General features: G+C 42.7%; 1 protein-coding gene across 18 annotated transcripts in view; it reads left to right on the forward strand.

The window, feature by feature from the left end:
* Positions 1-419: 419 nt before the first annotated feature.
* Prune2 (prune homolog 2 with BCH domain) overlaps positions 420-21,390 on the forward strand; it is a 254,707-nt gene continuing 233,736 nt past the window's right edge. For all 18 annotated transcript variants that reach the window (XR_004123517.1, XM_031389852.1, XM_031389858.1 and 15 more), the window contains exon 1: positions 420-593. Coding sequence is in view for 17 of the 18 variants with exons in the window: in XM_031389852.1 (XP_031245712.1) it covers positions 558-593 (36 nt within the window). In the remaining variant the exon portion in view is untranslated. The remainder of the gene's footprint in view (positions 594-21,390) is intronic.

Raw genomic sequence — 21,390 nt, forward strand, 5'->3', positions numbered from 1 at the left:
AGTACAGTGCCAGCCAGCCAGAGAGGCGCTGGCCGAGGACAAAGCCTCCTCCTGGGGTCTGTGCCCCTCTTCCCACCTTTTCTTGCTGGCTGCTGGCCGCCTTGAGGCCTGCAGCAGTGTCACTCTGCAGCAGCCCCCGCCTGGCACTTGGCATGCACTTCTGGGCGCTGTCCATGGTTGCAGCATCTTTCAGCGCACCGCATCAGGAGGCCACCGCAGGGCTCTGCGATTGGCCAAGGAGCCTCGCCACCCCCACCAGCTGCCCCGCGTCAGGCCCCCCGAGGCGCGTGCCAGCAGGCGGGTGGCGGTCCCTGGGCTCCCGGGCGGCACACCCACTTTCCTTATTAGGACAGAGTCGGAGCTAGAGCTGCCGCGGGGCGTGGGCTGGGCTAGCCGCCCAGAGGAAGCTAGGAGGGCTCAGTCCCGGCCCGCCCGCCTAGGGAGCGGCTGGTCCCTGCGCAGAACAATCACTTTCTGGAGATCCCGCTCAAGTCCCTGCAGTTCTCATCTCTCGGCTTTCTCCATCCGGACCCCTGGTCCCAGTCCCTAGCAGAGACATGGAAGAATTTTTGCAACGCGCCAAATCTAAACTGGTAAATTGAAGCTGCAGGGGTGTGTGTGTGTGTCTATGTTGTGGGTGTGTGTTGCTGGAGTCCGGGAGGAAAGGATAAGCAGCAGAGGAGGATGAGGAGGATGAAAACAACTTTGCGGATTACTTGTCTGTGTGTGCAAGCTGTGCCAGCAAAGAACCTCTGCAACTCTAGTATCAGCGATCTTCCTCCGCAGTCAGGCAAGGTGCAGAGGCGGAGTGGTGAGGCCTGTCGGAACTGATGTGACTGCTCTCCTGAGCCTCAGTCCTGAGAGAGTTTGCTCTCGAAGGACAGTAGGTGAAGGAGGGTGGTGATCCTCTGGGAGGAAAATACTCCAGCCTTCCCCAGATGCAAGACCTGTAGGTGTGAAAAAGAAGAACGCAGCCCTGGGACAGTACTTAGGCTGGGAGTGGCAAAGCCCTGGTGAGTACCAGGACAACACTGCCTGGATCAGGGTGGCAACCCTCAGAGCCTGCTCAGAACAGAACTTAGAGGCATTCCAGGGTACCCTGACTGCTCTCCCTTCCAAACCCTGGGGTAGAGGCTGAAGCCGGTAGCTCCTGCCTCTGAGGTTGATGGGGCTGAGGGAAGAGCCCTGCATAATGGTCTTGTGCGTTTTACCGTCTGAAAATGTAAACAATAAACTGTAATTTCACGTGTTTCCACATTTGCCACCCATTCTCAACTGGAGAGGCACTTTTCTCTAGCATGGCAATAAATAATAATAATAATAATAATAATAATAATAATAATAATAATAAACATAAAGGAAATGTTTCAGTGTAAGCACTTAAAAAGCAAAAGCTAGGCTTATTTAGGAACTGTATCTTTTGTGAAGACCAAAAGTACCTTTATGGGTTTGGCATAAGTGAAAATGTATAATGTATGATGCCTGTAACTTTTAAACCCTTCATAGAAGCAGGGACTAAAGTCTGTTGAGGTGGTGCCTCCAACATAAGGCAGGATGTCACCGGCAAAAACAAAGGGCAGGGAGGGCCTTGCTCAGGGTGTAGCTGGAAGTGGAGCTTTAAAACATCTCTTCTCTCTTTTCCTCTTCCTTTTTAAAAAAGGCCACTGAAGTTGATTAAAGCTGATACTCTCTTTCCTAACTTTAGACCATCTTTACCTCTAGCCTGGCAACCAGCAGTGTTTGGGAGGATTCGTTTCAGATTTGAGAACGTGTCTGATCACTTCTGTGGGCTTTGACTCCTTAGAAGTTTTACAAAAATACATTGGATAAAGAAAAGAAAGCTATTTACTGCAGAAACTCAGTAACTGCCTTGTGTCTTTGCTGAAATAAGCACCCACCACTCACCTAGGTATAGGAGAAAGATGTTGGAAGTGAAATCAACCTTGACAGCTTGTGGTATGTGCCTGTGTGTCAGTGGATAGTGACCAAGTGTGATGGCAGGGTCTGAGACAGAGGCTGTGGTCCATCATATATGTTGTCTCCGTTTCTAACAGTAATGTTCAGATTGTGTGGTCTTCTGTGAGTCTCATTACTGAATTCCTGGCATGGAGATTCTCTTTCAGAATCATTGGCTGAAAGTGATGTCTAATTTATTTACTGAGTCCCTTCATTAGACGAGCAATTGCTCTACATCATTAAGAAAAAAAAAAAAAAAGAAAAAAGAAGAAGAACTGGAAAGAGGGAAGTTGTTTGAAATTGTTACCAGCTTCCTGCATTAGCCAGAGGAACAATTATAGCTAAATTGGTCTTTTCTTAGAATAGGCTTCTGGCAAGAAATCACAATTAACCTTTCTCACTCAGCTTCCACAAATGTGTGTGGTCACTTTTGGCCATCAGGCATTTCTCCTAATAAACATTTTCAAATATTCAAGAAGAAGCAATACTTTATTTTATATCAGTTGTTTTCAACCTGTGGGTAGTGACCCCTTTTGGGGATCACATATCAGATATCCTGTATATCATATATCTACATTGCAATTCATACCAGAAGCAAAATTACAATTATGAAGTAGTAACAGAAATAATTTTATGTTTGAGGGCTACCACAACATGAGGAACTGCATTAAAGAGTTGCAGCATTAAGAGAACCACTGCTTTAGGTGATGTTTTTCTTGGAGAAGTATGTCTGCCATCATGCCTTTTGTTTATGAGAAGTTTATTCGTAGTAAAATAGTAGGCTTTCCGAAATTCCATGCTCTGGGAATGCTCTGGAAAGCATTTTAAGGAAAAGAAGTTTATGGTTCTGATTTTTGTACTTAACTTTTGTTAGATCTGTAATTAGATCAGAATTATAGATAAGCTGTTTTCTATTTGAAGTTAACATAGATTGATCTATATGATACTTAAAACTGCCTGATTGCCAGATTTTTCTCTTGTTTTGTTATTTATTTTGATATATTGTAGCTGTATCTTTGAATGGTCTAAAATAGTTGAGATTCCTTTTGAGGTCTAAACATGGGCTTGCTATTTTCAGGAGACAACGAGGACTTTAGACAGTGAAGTGGCATTGCTATAGGTCATGGCTGTATTCTTTAAGAACCAAAACTTTGGAGTTCTGAGCCTCATCAGGCCTGTAATCCCAGCAACTAGGGACATGGAGGCAGGAGAATCACAAGTGTGGGGCCTGTCTGGGTTACAGAATGAGGTCAAGACAGTCTGAAAACCTTGGCGAGACAGGACTTCAAAGGAGAGAGCTCATGCGAGACCTCAGTCCCATCATGCCTAGTGCTGTAAAACAAACCAACAAACAAAACGCTGTGGAGAGATTTACCTGCTTTCCTCGATTAAAACCATTTGCTGTTGGTCATTATTGAGAGGAGTTGGTCTCCATTCTAGGCCAGACCCTGGATTAAAGTAGAAGGAGATGAGTCCAGTAGGAGGTTGAGAGCAAGGAACAAGCCAAAGGCAACCGCAGCCAAAGGGTGCTACTGTTGAGTGGACATGACTTCCAAACCCCATGAGAACGTAGCTATGCTTCTGCTCCACATAGCCACTGCTGGATATTAAAATTGAAGGGAGAAGACATTTTTCTTCTCTTAGCCAGTGTCCTCTGGCTCTTCCTGCACCTGTCCATGCAGAGTTGGAGCAGAGGCAGAAGCCAAATCCTGCCATTCAGATCAGCCCTTCAGGCTTCACCTCCCTTTATGTTCTGTTAACCATTTGTGTGGCTCTGTCTTTCTAACATACACTATTCCTGTGTAAGAAAGGTTGAAGAAGAAAGGTAAGGAAGAAGGGATTCCTGCCTGTGGCTTGGGAAATGTTCCACAGATTCACAGAATTCCCCTCAGAAAAGTCAATAACTAATTCATGGAAGTAAACTTCAAGTTATCATGAACCGTGGGGAAAGAATTATACCTGGGATAACCTGTGGGGGAATAGAGAGCCATAGAACGCGGCTGGCAAGAAGCCACTGTCCCTGCATTGGGCAGACCAGCTGCTGAGCCTCCTTTACATCCAGAGACCACCAGCTGATGCAATTCACACAGCTGCTAGTGGGTGGAGACCACTACCGCCACATTGGGTCATGAGTCAGCCTATGAGGGTCATCTGCTACTTCTGGAAAAACAGGACACATCTATATCCGAGGAATGCTGTTTGTAAAGAGAATGTGGAGCCATGCTTGCCGACCAGGGCACATCTGCCATGTCAACAGTGACAGCTGAGGCACTCATGTCCTCAATGGGACTTTGTCAATACACAGAATTCTAGAAGAGAAAAATGCAGTGTGGGCTGGATGTTAGTGTATACTTAGGGATATATAACACTAGGATGAGAATTCACAGACTAAACTCTTCCTGAGCAACTGCCTTGAAAAGAAGCTCCATGCACAAGTGCGCACGTGCAAATGCACACACATATCTGTGTGTGGAGGTCAGAGGACAATTTACCGGGGGTTAGTCCCCTCCTTTCCCTATGTGGGTTTTAGAGATCAAACTGAGATTTGTCATCCTTTACCCACTGAGTCATTTCTCAGAACCCTGAAAAGAAAATGTTTAAAAGCATCTGGGAAAGGACCATAGTGGTAAAGGGCAGCAGTAGTGGAGAAGCTGCACAACCCATTCATATGGGAGCTGGAAATATTCTGATCCGGGGTCACAGGATTGGCTTCTACCACACTACCAGCCAGGCAGGTGTTCAGGAATCACTTCCCTGCTTTGATTTTGAGGTAGGTTATCCTGTAGACCGGGATAGCCTTGAGTTTTTGAAACTCTGCCTCGAAATCTCTGGGATTGCAGTCACACTCTTCCATTCCTGCCTTGAGTCACTGCTTTTTGCTCGGAGCATTTATGGACAGGAAACTCAGGCTTCTAAACTAATTTCTGTGAGTACAGTATCATCTGCTTGTGGGCCGGTGAGAAATGAGCCCTCAGCGAGGTAAAAAGTCATCTCTGTTTCTCACTGTGGAATAAACCAGACCAGCAGCTGAGAATTGCTTTAGCCTCAAGACCTTTGAAAAACAATCAGACCAGACCTCTTCCAGGTAACCGGATGTCAGAGTGCAGAGATCTGTCTCAAAGAAAAGAGGGGCTCATTGCCATTTTACCCGGCAGCTCGGGTCCTGGAGGGCATGTGATCAATGGACAAGGTGCTTTGTAGCCTGTGATTTGGAGGATATTTTATGACACCTAAGAAAAGCAGCCAGGTTTGGTGCAGCCTGCTCGCCGCTAAGCACTGTTTCTTTGCATGGATATTGCTGTTATTTTGAGTTTGGAGCACAAATCTGGGGCACTCTTGCAAGGAATGGTATCTCAGTGAAGAAAGTTTGTGCTTTCTTGGCCTTCCCCCTTCTCCAGAGTTCTGTCTTGACAGAAAAGAATGGGAATGGGATGGTGGGGCTGAACAAAAGCTGTAAACGAAGAGAGAGCCAATAGGCAACGAACATGACATGGCTGTGCTCATTGATTCTTCTTGGTCCGTGGATTGACTGGAGAGTCAGAGTTGGTAGTCTTTTGGAGAAAACAGAGAAGAGGCTAGACTAGTTAGGAAGGAGGCAACATTCACGTAGACCTTGACATACATAGCACCTCTGGGTTTGTGCCGTACACAATCTGCACAGCCACGTGGCTCCTCTATCTGAGATACCAAAATAGCCTATTCATAGTCCCTGGCATCACCCCAGATCCTTTCTTTGGGCTTTGGTCTCCAGAGAAGGGGAGTAATCTTCATAAGAGACTTAGGGAGGCTAATGGAACTCTATATTGCCCTGAAAAGTTAGACCTACAGAGGTAATGTTAAAGCTAAAAAATATATAATGATATTTACTTTGTGTCTTTATTGTATAATCAAAATGAGATGCCTATGGCTCTTAGCAAGGAGTTCAGAGCAATGACTTCCCCCTCCAGTCATCCCCAAGCTGCTGTTCTTCTATAGGACATTATGATAATGAGGGACATTGTCAATCATCCAGTTTAATCAGTCTGGAAACAGCCTCTCCTTCACCGTTGACTGCAATGACCAGCACACTGGGATTCTACAATAGCTCTCATGCTGCTGGCTGTAAGGAAGCCTCAGATGGATCTGGCACTCAGAGCTGAAAGCATCTTCTACCCACCTTCCACCTCTCCTCACTTAAAACCTTGAGCATTGCTTTAGTCTCTCGACCAGTTTCTCCATCTTAAAATCTTGTGGTTACTTTCCATCGCTCTTAGAGTATGACTAACATTCTTAGCACAACAATGCTATTACCCTCTTCTGGCTCCTCTATCTTTACCTTTGGCTTAAATAGCAGCTGCCACTTCTTCAAATGAGGTGAGAAAGGAAATCCTCTCTACCTACCCTGCTCACTTCTTGACTATACACTAACTTAAAAAAAATGCTCTTAAATGTCATCTCTCAGTTTATCATTATATGGGGCATGTTTGATTAATGCCAGTGTGCTAAGAGTAGGAAGTGGGGCCTCCACATGATTTTTGCTTACCATTGTATTTCTGGAACCTGGCATGGTGCTTGATGCTTGTATATGTCTTTTTAGAATGAATGAAATCATAGATCAAGGGTCCTGGTCAAGGAATGTCAGAATGCAGTGGGTCAATAAAAAGGAAGAGGTGGATGGTCAAAGTTACATGCACTCAGGTCTAAATCTGGATGAGCGCTGGTTAACATTTTGTAAGATGCTGGGTTCATTGGCAAGAAGGTCGTGAGCTATGCAATGCTTTGCACATTATAACACAAAATGTCCTTACAATGCTCTAGCTGTTATCTCTATATGCTTGGGAGATGTAAATATTGACAGAACCAAAGCATGGGAAGACAGGAAAATATATAAGGCAAATCTTTGTAGAACCACAACTAGTGAGTGAATGAATAATGAAATTGTTAGATACAGACTTCCTTAGTGTGGTTTAAAGAGTAAAAATTCGATGGCCCCAATCCCAGCTGGTCCAGCCTGTTCTCTGCACATGTACTATTACTAATACCATCAGATTGGCTGGGAAGAATTTCAGCATCCCAGAGAGTAAGAGCAATGGTACCATATTTTTTTTGAATGGGTCAGGGACATCCAGACTTAGCACTGTACACCTCACACATGGAACACATTGATGAAAAGTTCTGAATCAGAGTTCTTGTCCAGACACTGGGACTGTAGCAAGGCATAGCAGTGGTCATCCACTTCATGTAACTCTCGGAATGTGCCTTGAATTTCCCAGAAATGCTGATGCTCTTATAATGGAAAAGTCTATATATCTTTGTATTCATGTGCAAAATTTGTATATTTTTGTGTATGTAAATAGTCCCTGTTTTGTGCTTGGCTATACCCTAAGCTTACTGTTTTAGAAAGAAAATTTTCTTTGTAGTTTTTATTTTTTACTCCTTTTAAAATAAGAGGTATCTTCATTATGATTTGGTTTAGTCTTTTGACTTCTGGCAAGAATACATAAATATCCTTTACGATAGTATATCTGGTGTTGAATGTATTTTAGTAATAAATTATGTCTAGCTAGGGTCCATTTGCTCACATCTGAGAACTAGATTTTTTTTTAGTAAAAGATAACTCGGAAGCGCCCTTCAAACCAGTAGCTGAAATAGATATGGACACAATCCAAGGCTTGTGTTCTTATCCTTGGTGGCTGCTGACCTCCCTAAGGACACCAAGGGGCACACAATTGTGCATCTGAGACCTTGAACCGTGAGTGCGAGACAACCATGGGAGAAACTACTTACCCTAAATAGGAACATAGGCTTTCCTGGTTCATGAGTTCTGGGGTTGGAAGCCTCTTGGGCAGCCTTCAGCTCCACATTTCTTGGCCCTAAGTGTAGCATTGTGGCTGCGTGTGGGTTCTGCAGCCAGATGCCTGATTGCAGATCCTGACTGTGACATTACCAGCCAATAGCCACACCATCTTGAGTACTTTGTCTTCTTGAGTCTTGGGTTTCTTATTTGGAAAGTGAGAACAAGAAGAGAATCCCCTTTCTAAACCTGCAGCTGGTGGGCACATGTCAAAATGAAGCCATCCATGGTACTAGAAAGGTGGCAAGGGCCACTGGGGGGACAAGAAAGCCTGTTCACTATCACAGAGAAACCCTGTTCTGTGTCACAGACAACACTATTCCATGTCACAGAAGTGGGGATAATTCTTATCTCATTTTATTTCAACCAGAATATCTGTTGTAGCTGCAAGAGGGACTTGCTTTGTTTAACAATATAAAGCCCTGGAGAAAGGAAAGATTGCATCTCTGTGCTGTGTATTTTGTATTAAAAGACTTGGACAACTGAACAATCAAGAAATGCTACTGCACATTTGTAATGAGAAAAATATAACAGTTCAATAAGCTGTGAGGTTGGTCTTTACTGTGTGCCCAATGGAAAAGAAGTAACTGGCAAGCTCTTTGGAGGAAAGAGTGTGTGACTAGTTTTCAGTATAACTGGAACTAGTATAGGTATATGATGAAGTTTTAATAATAAAAATGCATCGTAAGAGGCTTAAATGGGAAACAATATGTAAGTGCCAAAGTCACGGGTACACTATTTGGTTAAGGCAGAGTGCCTCGGGGTTTTGATTGTCCTGAGGAGCACGTTGCGGTTACTTTGACTGGCTGCCTGTAAAGAGCCGTGACCTGCAGTGGACACAGCTGTGAAGGAGAGCTGTGCTGCTGTTGTCTTGTGCCCATCCTGTCATGGCTTTCTGGCATGCTCCTGTGGTGGTGCCATGGAAGACTAATGGGTGTGCTCAGCATGCAGAGTAAAACAAAGGAGAGAACAAACAAATGAGGGAATCGGAAGGGAGGAAAGAGAAAAGAGAAGGACAAAAAGATGCAGGGGACGTGAAGTGTGCACAGTGGTGCAGCTTAGAAGAAAATCCAAAACCCAGCACAGGAGAAGTCTCAAGGTCAACAATTCCCCTGTCTAAGCTCAATTCTCTGGCAGCCTGTCCCAGCCCAAAGTCTGCCCAATATGGAGGAGTTCAGTCGAGGTAGCTCTCCTTCTGGCAGATGAAACTGATACTGAAATGTACTGAGACTGTCTCAGTTTCATTTCCTGTTGCACTGATAAAATACACTGACAAAATCAACTTAAGGGAGAAAGGTTTATTTGGCTCACAGTCCCAGGTTATAATCCATCACCAGGGGGAAGTCAGTGTGGCAGGAACTTGATGCTGTTAAGTCACATGACATTCATAGCCAGGAGCAGAAAATGATGAATTAATGCATTCATGCACGCCAGTGCCCAGCTTGAGTTCCCCACTCTCATAAAGAGTTCCCTTGTCCAGTAAATGGTGCCCTCCCACAGTGGATGGGTCTTTCCACTTCAGTTAATATGATTGAGATAGGCACGCATACACTTGTGCACAGGCCAATCTGATCTAGACAATTCCTCATTGAGGCTTTTTTCCTGGGTAATTCTAAACTGTGTCAAGTTGAAAACTCAAACTAACCATCATACCCACTGTTAAACTTTTCACAGGAGAATCCTGCGAGTTCTGTCTTCTGTCTGTGAGAAGAAGACACTTTGAGATTGATCAGGACAGTGGCAGGGTTTGGTAAGGACACATAGTAGTCACTTACCATTACATCACTAGCCTTTAATAAGCTCTTTGCCACAATACTAGTGACTTTGCTTTTCTCCAGAGTAGATGATAGAAATTGCTGATTGATTCTGATGTAAGAACAGTACAAACAAAAGCCAATCAAACAGGATCTTAAAGAAGTAAGCCTAGGCCTCTAGTGTGTGCCGTTGCATTTGGTGTGAGGCAAATAGGCCTATGGATGAGTCTAACCTGTGGGTGACATACCAACACTGATGTCACATCCATCCATCCATCCATCCATCCATCCATACATACATACATACATATATAGATTACAGTAATAATAATAACCAAGGGGGAAAGATCTATAATCTTAGTGTCCTGTTTAAGAGGAAAGTTATGGTGTATAAGCAATTTAAGAAAAATAATTCTCATTAAGAGGACTAAGATAGAGAAAAGAAGAAGCAGTTGCATGGAGGGTGAGCTTTTGCTGTCTGGTGAGGCCTCTTGAGTCATGCGGATAGGTGTGTGAAGTGTGCTTGTCACAAGTGATCATGAGTCAGTGTGGAGGGTAATGGTACTATAAATATGAGCTGTGGAGAGGTATGAGTCCTTGGCATGTCTGAGATGTGAATGTTCACCCCAACTCCCATCTTGAAGTGATAAATCACTTAGTTCTGGACTCTGTGTGCATGAAATGGCCTTCAGGCAAAGCCTTAGAAGGATGCAAGGCAGGCTCTTGCCAGTCTGTCAAATATTCGGGAGGGTTTTATGAAGGAGCCCTATTTAGGAATCACTTTTTTTCCTTAGCTGAAAAACCAAGACTTATAAAGACCCACCTTCTTGAAGAAGAAGCCCATTCATTTAATAAAGCCCAGGTATTTTTTCCCTACAAAAAGATTTCCTATATAAATTAATGAATGACTTCCTCATACAGAGAAATGTTCATGTTGGGCTTCCTGCCTCTTCCCCCAGAAAGGGCAGAAAGAAAAACCCTTCCAAACCGTACATTCTCTGCCTTCTTTAGGCATGTTTTCACAGATGTGGTCATCAGGCCAGACCGGCACCTGGCTCTAAGGACACAGAAGGGCAGATGGTCAATGCAGTCCAGCTGCTTATAGCCCATGGATATACCAAAAGGACAGCACACAAGCCTGTCTGCTCCCAGGATGGCAGTCCCCTGGGCCCCTCCCTTCAGAGGCTAGGGGACTCTGAACACCATTCTTTCCTGAATTTTTCTTCTGCGCTGGAGGTCCAGCTCAGGCTCTGGTGGTTGGTAAGGTAAGCCCTTTCCTAACCAAGTGCCACCATCAGGCTCTCAATTCTCTGTTCTCTGAATTTCAGTCTCTCTCCTGGCTCTTAGCAAGGTAGATTGGCTTGGCCAATAAACTTCCCACCCCAACTGAAGAAACATCTTTTACCCCTTCTTGGGTACCAGAGAAAGGCCATCAAAACCATTTCCTTGTTGGTGGCTAGACTCTTAAAAAGAAAAGAACAGCCTTTCATCTGGTTCTTAGTGAATTCATACAAGCTTTTGCTTTAACTGTGTCAAACAAGATGCATTATCTTCATGCCTTTTGGACCTTCCAGTGCATATGACTGTGCCACTTTCTCTCAGATACTCGCCAGATACGTTCTGGGGGATAGATTCCACTAATTTTCACTGTGGAAACTCTTTAATTTTCTTTTTCGACTACATACAATTAATTCTGATATTTTTCACATTACAATAGCTCTAAAATTGAGTTAGTGTTTATTTATTTACTTTCTATGGTGAGAGTTTCATACACGTATATACTAAATTTCCATTCTTTTCACTCCCTATCACACTGGGTCATCCTCATTCCATCACACACTGAAGCCCTACTTCTCAAAAAGTCTTACTTCTGCTTCCAGGCATGTTTGATCCACTAAATTTAAGTGGGGTTGTATGAGTGTGGTTTCAATTACTGGAGCATGGGCACGTTTTAATTGGTTACACTACTAAAGAACATGCCATCCCTTTCCTTAGTCACTCTTCAATGTCAAAGTTCTCTCAGGAGGATTGTGGTCTTAGGAATTTTTCTTTCATTATATAGGGGACTTGAGCATCTCTGGCCTTTGGTAGCCTCAGAGTTCCAAAATCAATTTCCTTAAAAAAACATTGAAGGATACTGTTATTGCTAGTAATTCAGAACATAGTATTTACTTCACAATTGCTACTAATATTTGTATCACAGATGAGAATGAGATCAGAGAGATGAAGTACAGCCTTGGCAAAGGACATACAGCCTTAACAAGGACATTAGTAGGAGAGCTAAGTGAAGGATGTCTTTTCTGATTTCCCAGCATCTGTAGGGCCAAACAGTTGGTGCATCCTTTCAAAAGATGGTCTGAAGGTTCTGGTGAGAGTTTGGCAGCTTGGACTCATCTGCATAAAAAAGAACTATGGTGGTTGCTGGAGAGATGGCTCAGCAGTTGAGAGCACTTATTTCTCTTGCAGAGGACTCAGGTTCAGCTTCTGATACCTACATGGTGGTTCACAACCATCCATTACGTCTGTCTTAGGGGATCTAGTGCCTTCTTCTGACCTCCACAGGTACCAGGTACCAGGCATGTGCATGATTCACATACATACATGCAGGGAAAACTTTCAAGACTCATAAAATAAACATAAATAAATGTAAAATATGTTTAAAGAATGATAGAATTAAAATACAGGGCACTTTTCCAGGAGGAGACCAGGTGACAGGGAAGTCCTCACATAGGAATACACACACTGAGCTTCTGAGGTTAGTGTGATGGATTTTGATGTACGATAGCAAAGTGTGAGATTAATGAATGTGTCATTGGTAGAAGCATGCTGAGTACCACAGGATCTGGAGACCAAATGTCACCGAGAATGGGAAGGGGTGCCCAAGAGACGGGCTGTGGAGAACCTGTGGGCTTATCTGATGCACCTGTCATGGGACAATATAGATGCCAGGTCTGTGGAACTAATTGAGAATTCTATGTGGGAAAGAAGTTTAATTGCCTACAAGAAAAGCTCTTTCTATTCTGCAGGAAAGGTGTGTGATGAGGTCGAATCCTCCCTTCCTTTTTCTCTCTAGCTCACTCTCTTTTTCTCTATTTTAACCCTCCTCCCCAACAATTTCTTTATTGATGAGCAGTTTTAGTTTTAGGGAAGTCAGGTTCAGGACTAATATGGGCTTGATATTTTGTACAGGTCAAATTTTTAGGCTTCTGGTTGTCTTAAGACCCTTACAATCCTGATTTTCCCCTGGAGATTCCATGGTCTAACTGAAGGGCCTATACACGGTGTTGACATGGCATTGCCTAGTCCATGGAAATCCACTGGAGATGACTCTTCTTTTTTCCAAGTGTTTACCAGGAAGAGAAACCAGACTTGAGAGGCTGTGCCATGTAGATGCTAAATCATGCACATAAATATTGGCATGCTGTGGGGCAGACAGTTCTGGAAGTAAAGTATTATGGGCTGTATGTCAAAATTCCTAGCTAGACAACTCTTTTCTTTTTTTTTTTTTTCTTTTTCTTTTTTCTTTTTTTTTTTTTTTTTTTTTTTTTTTTTTTTTTTTTTTTTTTTTTTTTTTTTTTTTTTGGTGTTTTCAAGACAGGGTTTCTCTGTTTAGTCCTGGCTGTCCTGGAACTCACTCTGTAGACCAGGCTGGCCTCGAACTCAGAAATCCGCCTGCCTCTGCCTCCCAAGTGCTGGGATTAAAGGCGTGAGCCACCACTGCCCAGCTGACAACTCTTTTCTAAATTCATTTTGGCTTTATAAAAAAAAAATCCACAAAGCATAAAGCATTGAGGGACAATCAATCAAATTAAATTCTTATCTTGCATGCCCATAATCTCTAGTACCCCTCCTTCTGCCCTGAGTGACTTCAAAATGTCCTTCTGTCAGTCCTGACATCCATCGCACTCTGGTGAACACTTGATTGTAACCACAATACTTAGACATGTGTTATTAGTCCCACTCTGTAGAAGGGGAAACTGAGGCTGAGAGATGTCAATGTAGCACACTCTGTGCACAGGACTAGTAAATGTCACTAGCTTTCTAGAACCCCATGCCAAGATTCTTAGCTTACATTTCCATTCAACACAACACAGGGACACAATACTCTTCAGGGAAGAGTGTCCAGTGGGTAGGACATCGTAGATCTTGGAGAACACAGACTTAGTGACTACAGATTGTGGGCCTGAGTGTCTGTGTTCCCATCATGCTCTCTGGAGACGTTGATGCTGTCAGTCCAAGGACATCTTGTGAATAGTGGAGTTCTCTGTCACGGATTGGCCAGGAAGTAGGAGTCACCACTCATGTCCCCTTTAAAGGATGGTTAGAGATGGAGGTCTGCACAGCTAGGACGTAGTGGCCAAAGGGAAATGGAGCTGCGTCTGGGAGGCCTGACCTTGCTGAATCACACTGCCTGTGAGAGGCCTGGGGCCTTCTGGATCTTCTAGAACGTGACATGTAAGCCCAGGGGATAAATCTGCAGCTATCCTGTTTCCGGTAAGAGTGTGATTGGTATGGGAGGATAAAGACTCAGTGGTGCTGCCACACAGACAGTCTTAGTTCTGATCACCAACAAGGCAAGCCCTGCCCTCATTTGTGTTCTCATATGAGTTAAAATTAGTTCATGCCCCTTAGTTTTCCAATACAAAGCACATGGATGTGGGGTTTCACAGTATCTGGCAGCAGGAGGGGAAAGAGAGCTTTCCTGGAGAGAGTGGAGACAAGAACTGAAGGGACTGGCTTCCTTAGAAATGCAGAGCCTTAGCTGGATTCTTAGCTAGCTCAGGAGCGCAGTGACGTTTCCAGCTGCTCTCAGGGCCTTGAGTGAAACTTTCTGTTTTAAAACTGTCCACTCTTTCTCTCCCTTCTACCTGGTCTGTATCAGGCTACCTTAAATGGTGCTTCAGTTTCCTTGATGCCATGTTTTGGGCAGTGCTTTTTGCCATCTTCATGGTTGTTTGCTCTCAGTTTCACTGTTCCCACTCTCCTTCCCTTCTATTGGGGATGCTTGCTCCCTTGAGCTCTGCTGTTACTTAAGGGCTTCCTTTATAATTCATGCCCTTCCTTCCTTGTCGAAGGCTTTTGCTTTGTCACTCTGTTTCTTTGGTGTGCTCTTCCTTCAGACTTTTATTTCCTGTGGGCCCTTTGAGCCTTTCTGTTCCTTTTCCTTTTATAGAGAATTCTGTTTATCTAAACATGAGGGCTCAGAGTAGCTTTTGTCTCCTTCAGTTTTGAGCATGATCAGCAGACGTGGACTTTTCTAGAATCATTTAAGTACTGGTGCATATAGATTTCATGGGATTGTGCTGTAGCAGCAGAATCTGGTAGCATTCAAGGCGAAGATGTCATTCCTTACTCAAGGTCAGCCCAGGTGCCAAGCACCTTCTGTGTTGTAGGTGCAGGCTAAAGAAGCGTCAGGCCCTGGGGCGTCCTGGCCTTGTGGCAGAAGAGTGAGAGAGAGGAGGATCCAGCAGTTAGATTTTTGCTTTATTTTGTACTGGGGATCAAACTCAGGGCCTTGTACATTCTAGATACCAATCAAGCATTCAACCATTGGGTTATATCACCAGCCCTGGGAATGATTCTGAAAGTTTCTGGGCAGAACTGGAGTGAATTACTTCCAAGGGAGTTCAGAAAGACAATGAAAATAAGAGAATGTGGGAAGGGAAAGGAATTTGTCCTTTTGGAGTATTACTGAAGTTTTCTTGCTGACCAAGAGTCAATTATTTTATAAAAATTTTGCATAAAGACTACCTCACTGTGATGATATTTCTTTGTAATATTTCAAATAAAAATGTTAAGATAGCAATGAACTATACTTAGGGCCCAAGTGATCACTTCTGAGTATGGCTACAGTCCTCTTCCAGATGTATACCTCCAATTTTTATTTTGGACAATTTTACTTTATTCATCTTTAAATGATTTACTTTAAATCATTAAGACATGAGTCTTAATACTTTGTGCAATCCTTTGGGACCCATAGATTTACCTTACCACCAGAATCGCATACAGTGCACCCCAAGAACCATTCTCTAACCTCATTGACTGGAAAAAGGAAGAAATAAATTTTCTCAGCAATGATTTGAGGTGAAACTTCAGCTGCCCAGGCCATACATATAGTGACTGTAGAAACACAGTTCTCTTGAGAAGGCCACAATCATACCTGCTTGCTTACTATCCTTTACCCAAGTACCCCTCTCCAATGCCTGCGCTTGAATCAGTGTTTAACTCTCACCTTTACAAGTCTCAACTCTGCTTCACATTGACTTGTCCTGAGGTTTTTTTTTTCTTGTGGTGATGGCAAAAATCCTGGTGTTGACTGAGGAAGGGTCTTTGAAAAGAACCCAGTCTACTACAAATGGCAATGTGAAGCTGTGTCTCAGAAGCACACCTATAGCCGCTGTCATTTTTGTTTCATCAGTCAAAGCAAGCCCAGTGGCCATGCTGAAAACCACTGGCGTGGGACTTATATTCTGCTCCGAATACGAGTATGCACTGGAAGCTATATTCATGGAATAATGTTGCATTGTTGCACCTTTGCATCAGGGAAAGTTAATAAGTAGGAATGATTTTGTAGTCTGCAAAATTGTTTATAGCTAGAAATCAACTGTCCTAGGTAGGTAGGGATGGGGGCACTTTTCAGAACCATTTCGTATTGTATTAGTGGTCATCTTAGTAGGTAGCTTGTCACAAAACAAAAATGTTGATTAAAAAACATAGCTTGTTGGGCAGTTGTCTTCGTTATGAACCATCTCTCCAGTTAATGGTCGGATGCAGGCCATTTTCACAACCATCTTTAAGGAGGACTTCAGGCTGAGTCTGTGTAACAAGTTAGTGGCTTAAGTTGATTCCTTTAGGCCATCAGGGGAACATTCATGAAACAAGAGCTCCTAGGAAAACCCTTCTCATTCTCTGTATCTTAGAATACTTACAATAGAGTGCTCCTTGTAGGACTTTGAAGATTAAATTCATATGTGTAAAATTGTCATACACACACATATGCTATAATAAAAATACATGGGTGTGTGCTTTGATGTTCTTAGTGACTTCTGTATATGAACTTCTGGTCACCTAATTTAGAATCATTAGATAATTAGACTTATACTCCTGAGTTCAAGGTTTATTATTAAAATGAAACTAACCCAGAGCAGAGTGATGTCAACGTTTGGCCTCTTGACAAAATCAGTCACCATTTCAGATCTCAGACATGGAGACCTCCAGGCTGTGCTTGCCTGCTTCCAGTCACTGGGTGGAAAGGCCTTTAAAAGCTGTTACATATAATCCCTGGATTGCTAGCTGATTACTGTACCTATGGGCCACATGAGCAGAATCACTCCAAGGACAGTAGCATGTTGCTAGGAAATTGTAAACTAGGGTGGGGAGCAGAGGAAGTCAGTGGTCCGACCCTTGGGGGCAGGTCTTGGTAGACGATTAAAGACGTACTGGTAGATGCTGGGGGAGAATTTACTGAGACATCCTGAGGCTTCTGGCCCTTGAGGCTGGTGTTTCTTGTATCCTACTCCCTGAGCCTGCAAGCTGGAGGGTGAAAGAAACAAAGCAAAAGTGAAGGAACCAAATGTCAAGTTCAATTACTTTTTGGTGTGGGACTCAGATACATTTCTGGGCCCAGGCTGATTTATAAAATACTATATAATACTTATCCATCCTGACACATGGAAAAGCAGTATATAAATTATTTTAATTTTTACTGCGTAATTTTATTTTCGCAGTAACTCTTTTTAGTTACCCCAGTTGTATAATAGTGAGGAAACAGAGGGAGAAAGGTGAGTGTCTTGCTTTACTCTTATGGGCAGAAAAGAATAAAGTCATGTTTCAAGCTCAAGCAGTTTAGTTGCACAGTAGATATTCATGATATTCATACCCATTAGGCTTTGTGGCCTCTTGTTGTCCACTCTTTAGCAAATGTTGATCTCTTTTGACTCTTCAGACACTATTTAAAATGTTACCTACCTATTGGTATGAGTTTATAAGTGTGTGCCTATATGATGTGTATGTGAAGCATGTATGTGCTACAGCATTATGTGGGGGTCAGAAGACAACTCCAGAAGTCAGTTCTCCCTTTCACATCATTGAGGCAAGATCTCTCATCTCTGCTGCACTGGAAGATGCTGGGAGTACAGATTCGTATGGCAGCATCTGGCTTATTTCACAAGAGATCCTATGACTGAACTCAGAGCGCAAATGCTTTTACCTTCTGACCTGTCTCTCAGACCTCCAGTCCATTTGGATGTAATAAGTAGACATTTACAAAACATTAATGACATCTCCTTTCACCTCTCTGAATCCTTCTCTGCTATCCTGGTAAACCTCAAGCAGTCAGAACTAGAGCGTGCTTAGGGAAGGAACGAGAGATCTTCAGTCTAACCCCTCCACTAGCCCTTGCCCTCCTCCTACCCCATCTCCAGAGAAAGATCTTTCCTAGCTCGCAGACTCACCTAGTGTCCTTTACTGTGTGTAATTTTCTCATTTTCTTAGACTACATGGCACTCACCAGGAAGTCACTGAATCTATTTCATCCTGTGAGGTAAGGTACAATGGCGAAGTTACTTCCTGTATGAAAGAAACTCCAGTGAATGACTTTACATGTATTTTCAGTGTGGTTGGGATAAGATGCCAACTCTCTTTAGAATTCATTTAATTTCTTTATTGCATCCCGCACATACTTGTATGCACACACCTGCTAACAAAGAGACTTTCCTATTTGGAGATCAGGTGTTTAGCATTAATAGAACAGGAGAAGGGGATACATTAAAAAACAAATACATGCCAAACGAAGCCTTGGAACATACTTCTGTATGACAAAACCGTGGAAACAATATGAAGTGGACTGAGTGAGCCACAAATGGCGATGTGGGGAATGACTGCATTTGTGTGAAGTTCCCGGGTAGGTCTGTCCATAGGGAGAGACTGCAGAGTAATCACTGCCAGGGTGTTGGAGACATGAACATGTTTAGAACTAGACAGCATGCTCCGGGCCCAACAATGCTCCTGCACTAACGGTCTTAGAATTGATTGTTTTAAAATGGTTAATTTTATGCTACGTGAGTTTCAGTTAGATTTTTAAAAAATGTGTCTGAGGGGAGTTGAAGAGATGCCTCAGCTGTCAAGGACATTTTCTGCCCTTCCTGAGGACACAGGGTTGACTCCTAGCACCTATATGATGGCTCACAGACACCTGCATTGTTTCAGGGGAGCTTCCATGGGCACCAGACATACATGAGGTGCACATATACATGTGAAGGCAGAGCACCCATACACATACAAATGAAATAAATAAACCTTTTTAAAAAAATGTGTCTGAGCACATGTGTATGTGTGCACACATTCATGAATCTTCATATAAAAGATTACTTACAATTTTTTTTTTTTGCCATTTTACTGTGATAGTGTTTCTTAACTTTTTTAGTTTCAGGATCCTTTTACACTCTTAAAATAAGTAATTAGAATTATTGGGGCTGGAGAGATGGCTCAGTGGTTAAGAGCTCTGGCTACTCTTTCAGAGGACCAAGATTCAGTTCCTAGTGTCTACATTGCAGTTCACCACTGCCTATAATTCCAGTTCCAGGAGATCCGACACTTTCTCACAGATATACAGACAGGCAGAAACATCAATGCACAGAAAATAAAAAATAAATAAATTATTTTTAAAAAGACAAGAATAAAAATAATCAGAATTATCAGTACCTTCTGATTGCATGTTTTTGTCAACATTTACCACATTAGAAATTTAACTGGAACAAATTAAATACTTATTAATCTACTAAAATAACATACATTCATTACATATTAAAATGACACATTTTTCTTAAAAATAATCATATTTTCAAAAGTAAATACATTCAGCGAGAATAGCTAATTTGGCTCACAACTCTAATGATCTTACAGTACCTTTGCCTTCTAGAAACCACTTGTCTTCAGAATGCAAAGAAAATACTGGATTCATTCTTTTATTTTACCAGTGTAGAAAAACGATGTGTATTTGTGGTGGAGGACTTAATACATGCATTTTTTTTTCCTATTTCAACAAGGACATTAGCGTCCAGTGCAGCTGGCAGTCTGGACTTCTGCAGCTGTGGCTGTGAAGGTGTCTGTGATGATGGCTCGTAGCGTCCATGATTCTTGCTAAGCTCTGGTGGTGCTGCCCAGCACTAGCACACAGCATCTGCACAGGTGACCATCAGTGAAAAGATGCTGGTCCAAATGTTCTGGAAATAACAGTTTGTAGTTTTTCATGAGGGAAGACACGGCGTCACGAAGTCACTGAAAATGTATCAGAGGTCCCTGGGCTTAGTAGATCATGAGGGAAGGGCTCTGATATTGTTCCCACTGAAGTATCAGACTTCTGAGTTATATGTGCTTTACAGGGCCTTCTCTCTGATGGAACCCCTCTGGTTCTTTGGTGTATCTTTGTCTGGAGTCTCTGCAGTTGACTGTGATTTCTTCCCATACGTCTTTCTTTAGCTACTTCACAGTAAATATTGTCTTCTTCCTAACACAGAGACTCACAAACATGTGCAAGTACACACACACACACACACACACACACACACACACCTTTTAAACACTACTAATTTTTCCTTGTAAGCTGAAGATTTTTATGTCAGCTACATAAAAACTGTTTATCTTCAGTCAGCACTGTTTCGCCCGCTCTAACACCTTCTAGGATGGTGTCTGACACACTGACGTTCTGTAAACATCTGCCAGGTGTTATTGAATATGGTGCAGCTGAAATTATGATGTAGATATTTATTGTGCTTTCAAAAATAATGGTGCCATCCCAGCATGCATTTCTAGGATGTGCACACTCCGTGTTTGCCAGTCTGTCAGTCTTTATCTCCCTCTTTTCTCTCTTCCTTCAACCTTTATTCCTTCCCTCTCTCCCTCCCTTTCTCTTTAAAACATAGTGATTTATACACGTAGACTAACATCTAAGAGGCCCTGTGATGTGCTTGCATGCATAAATAGTGTTAACCACACAGCGATTTCCATAGCTTTTGCTTAGAAACTAGCACTAATCAGGTTGTACTTTGGCTGCCCTATACACAACCCTTCAACTTGCCTTTCAGTATGGCTTTGAAAGATCAAAGCTGTGATTGGTTATGTTCTTCAAGCAGCTATTCTTGTGTAAATTATCACTAACCCCTCCAAATGGAAAGTTAAAAATCTTTCCTAATTCTTAATTTTATATCCTGATATAATTTTTCTTTAATGTAATACATATAATTTAAGATTTACTTATCCTATTTTAGGTGTATAAGTGTATTGCCTATATGCATGTGTGTTGACCACATGTGAGCCTGGTACCCAGGAGGTTCAGAAGAGATGCTGGATACCCCAGATCTAGAGTTTTGGATGGTTGTTGAAAGAACTGATATCAACTCACGACCCTATGACCACGTTCTTAGTACAAAAGAGATGCATTTGCCCCTGAGGGGCAAAGTTCAGGGAATCAGAAACTAAGACAGGAGATAAAGGATGAGGGAGAAGGGGGAAAGGAAAAAGGGAGGAGGGAGAGATATTTGTCATAGAGGGGGACGAAGGACAGCCTCCAAATAGAGAGTGGCACATAGGAAAATGGCAGCTTATAATGGTAAAGGGAAAACTATATTAGGATGAGGTATTTACTTTTAATTAGGTATGTTAATTAGGTGTGCCAAAGGGGACTTTTCACTGCTGGACTTCAATAGTTTGATAGCTGGACCTTGGTAGTCAACCTCAAGGGGAGAATGTAGCCAAATAATGAAACTGGGGGGCTAGCTTTAGGAATGCAATCTTAGTAAGGCAAAGGGAATTTGGAGAGAAGGGGAAGGCCCGCTAGAGCTATGATTG

Source organism: Mastomys coucha, unplaced genomic scaffold (genome assembly GCF_008632895.1).
Source record: "Mastomys coucha isolate ucsf_1 unplaced genomic scaffold, UCSF_Mcou_1 pScaffold21, whole genome shotgun sequence".
Lineage (NCBI taxonomy): Eukaryota > Metazoa > Chordata > Mammalia > Rodentia > Muridae > Mastomys > Mastomys coucha.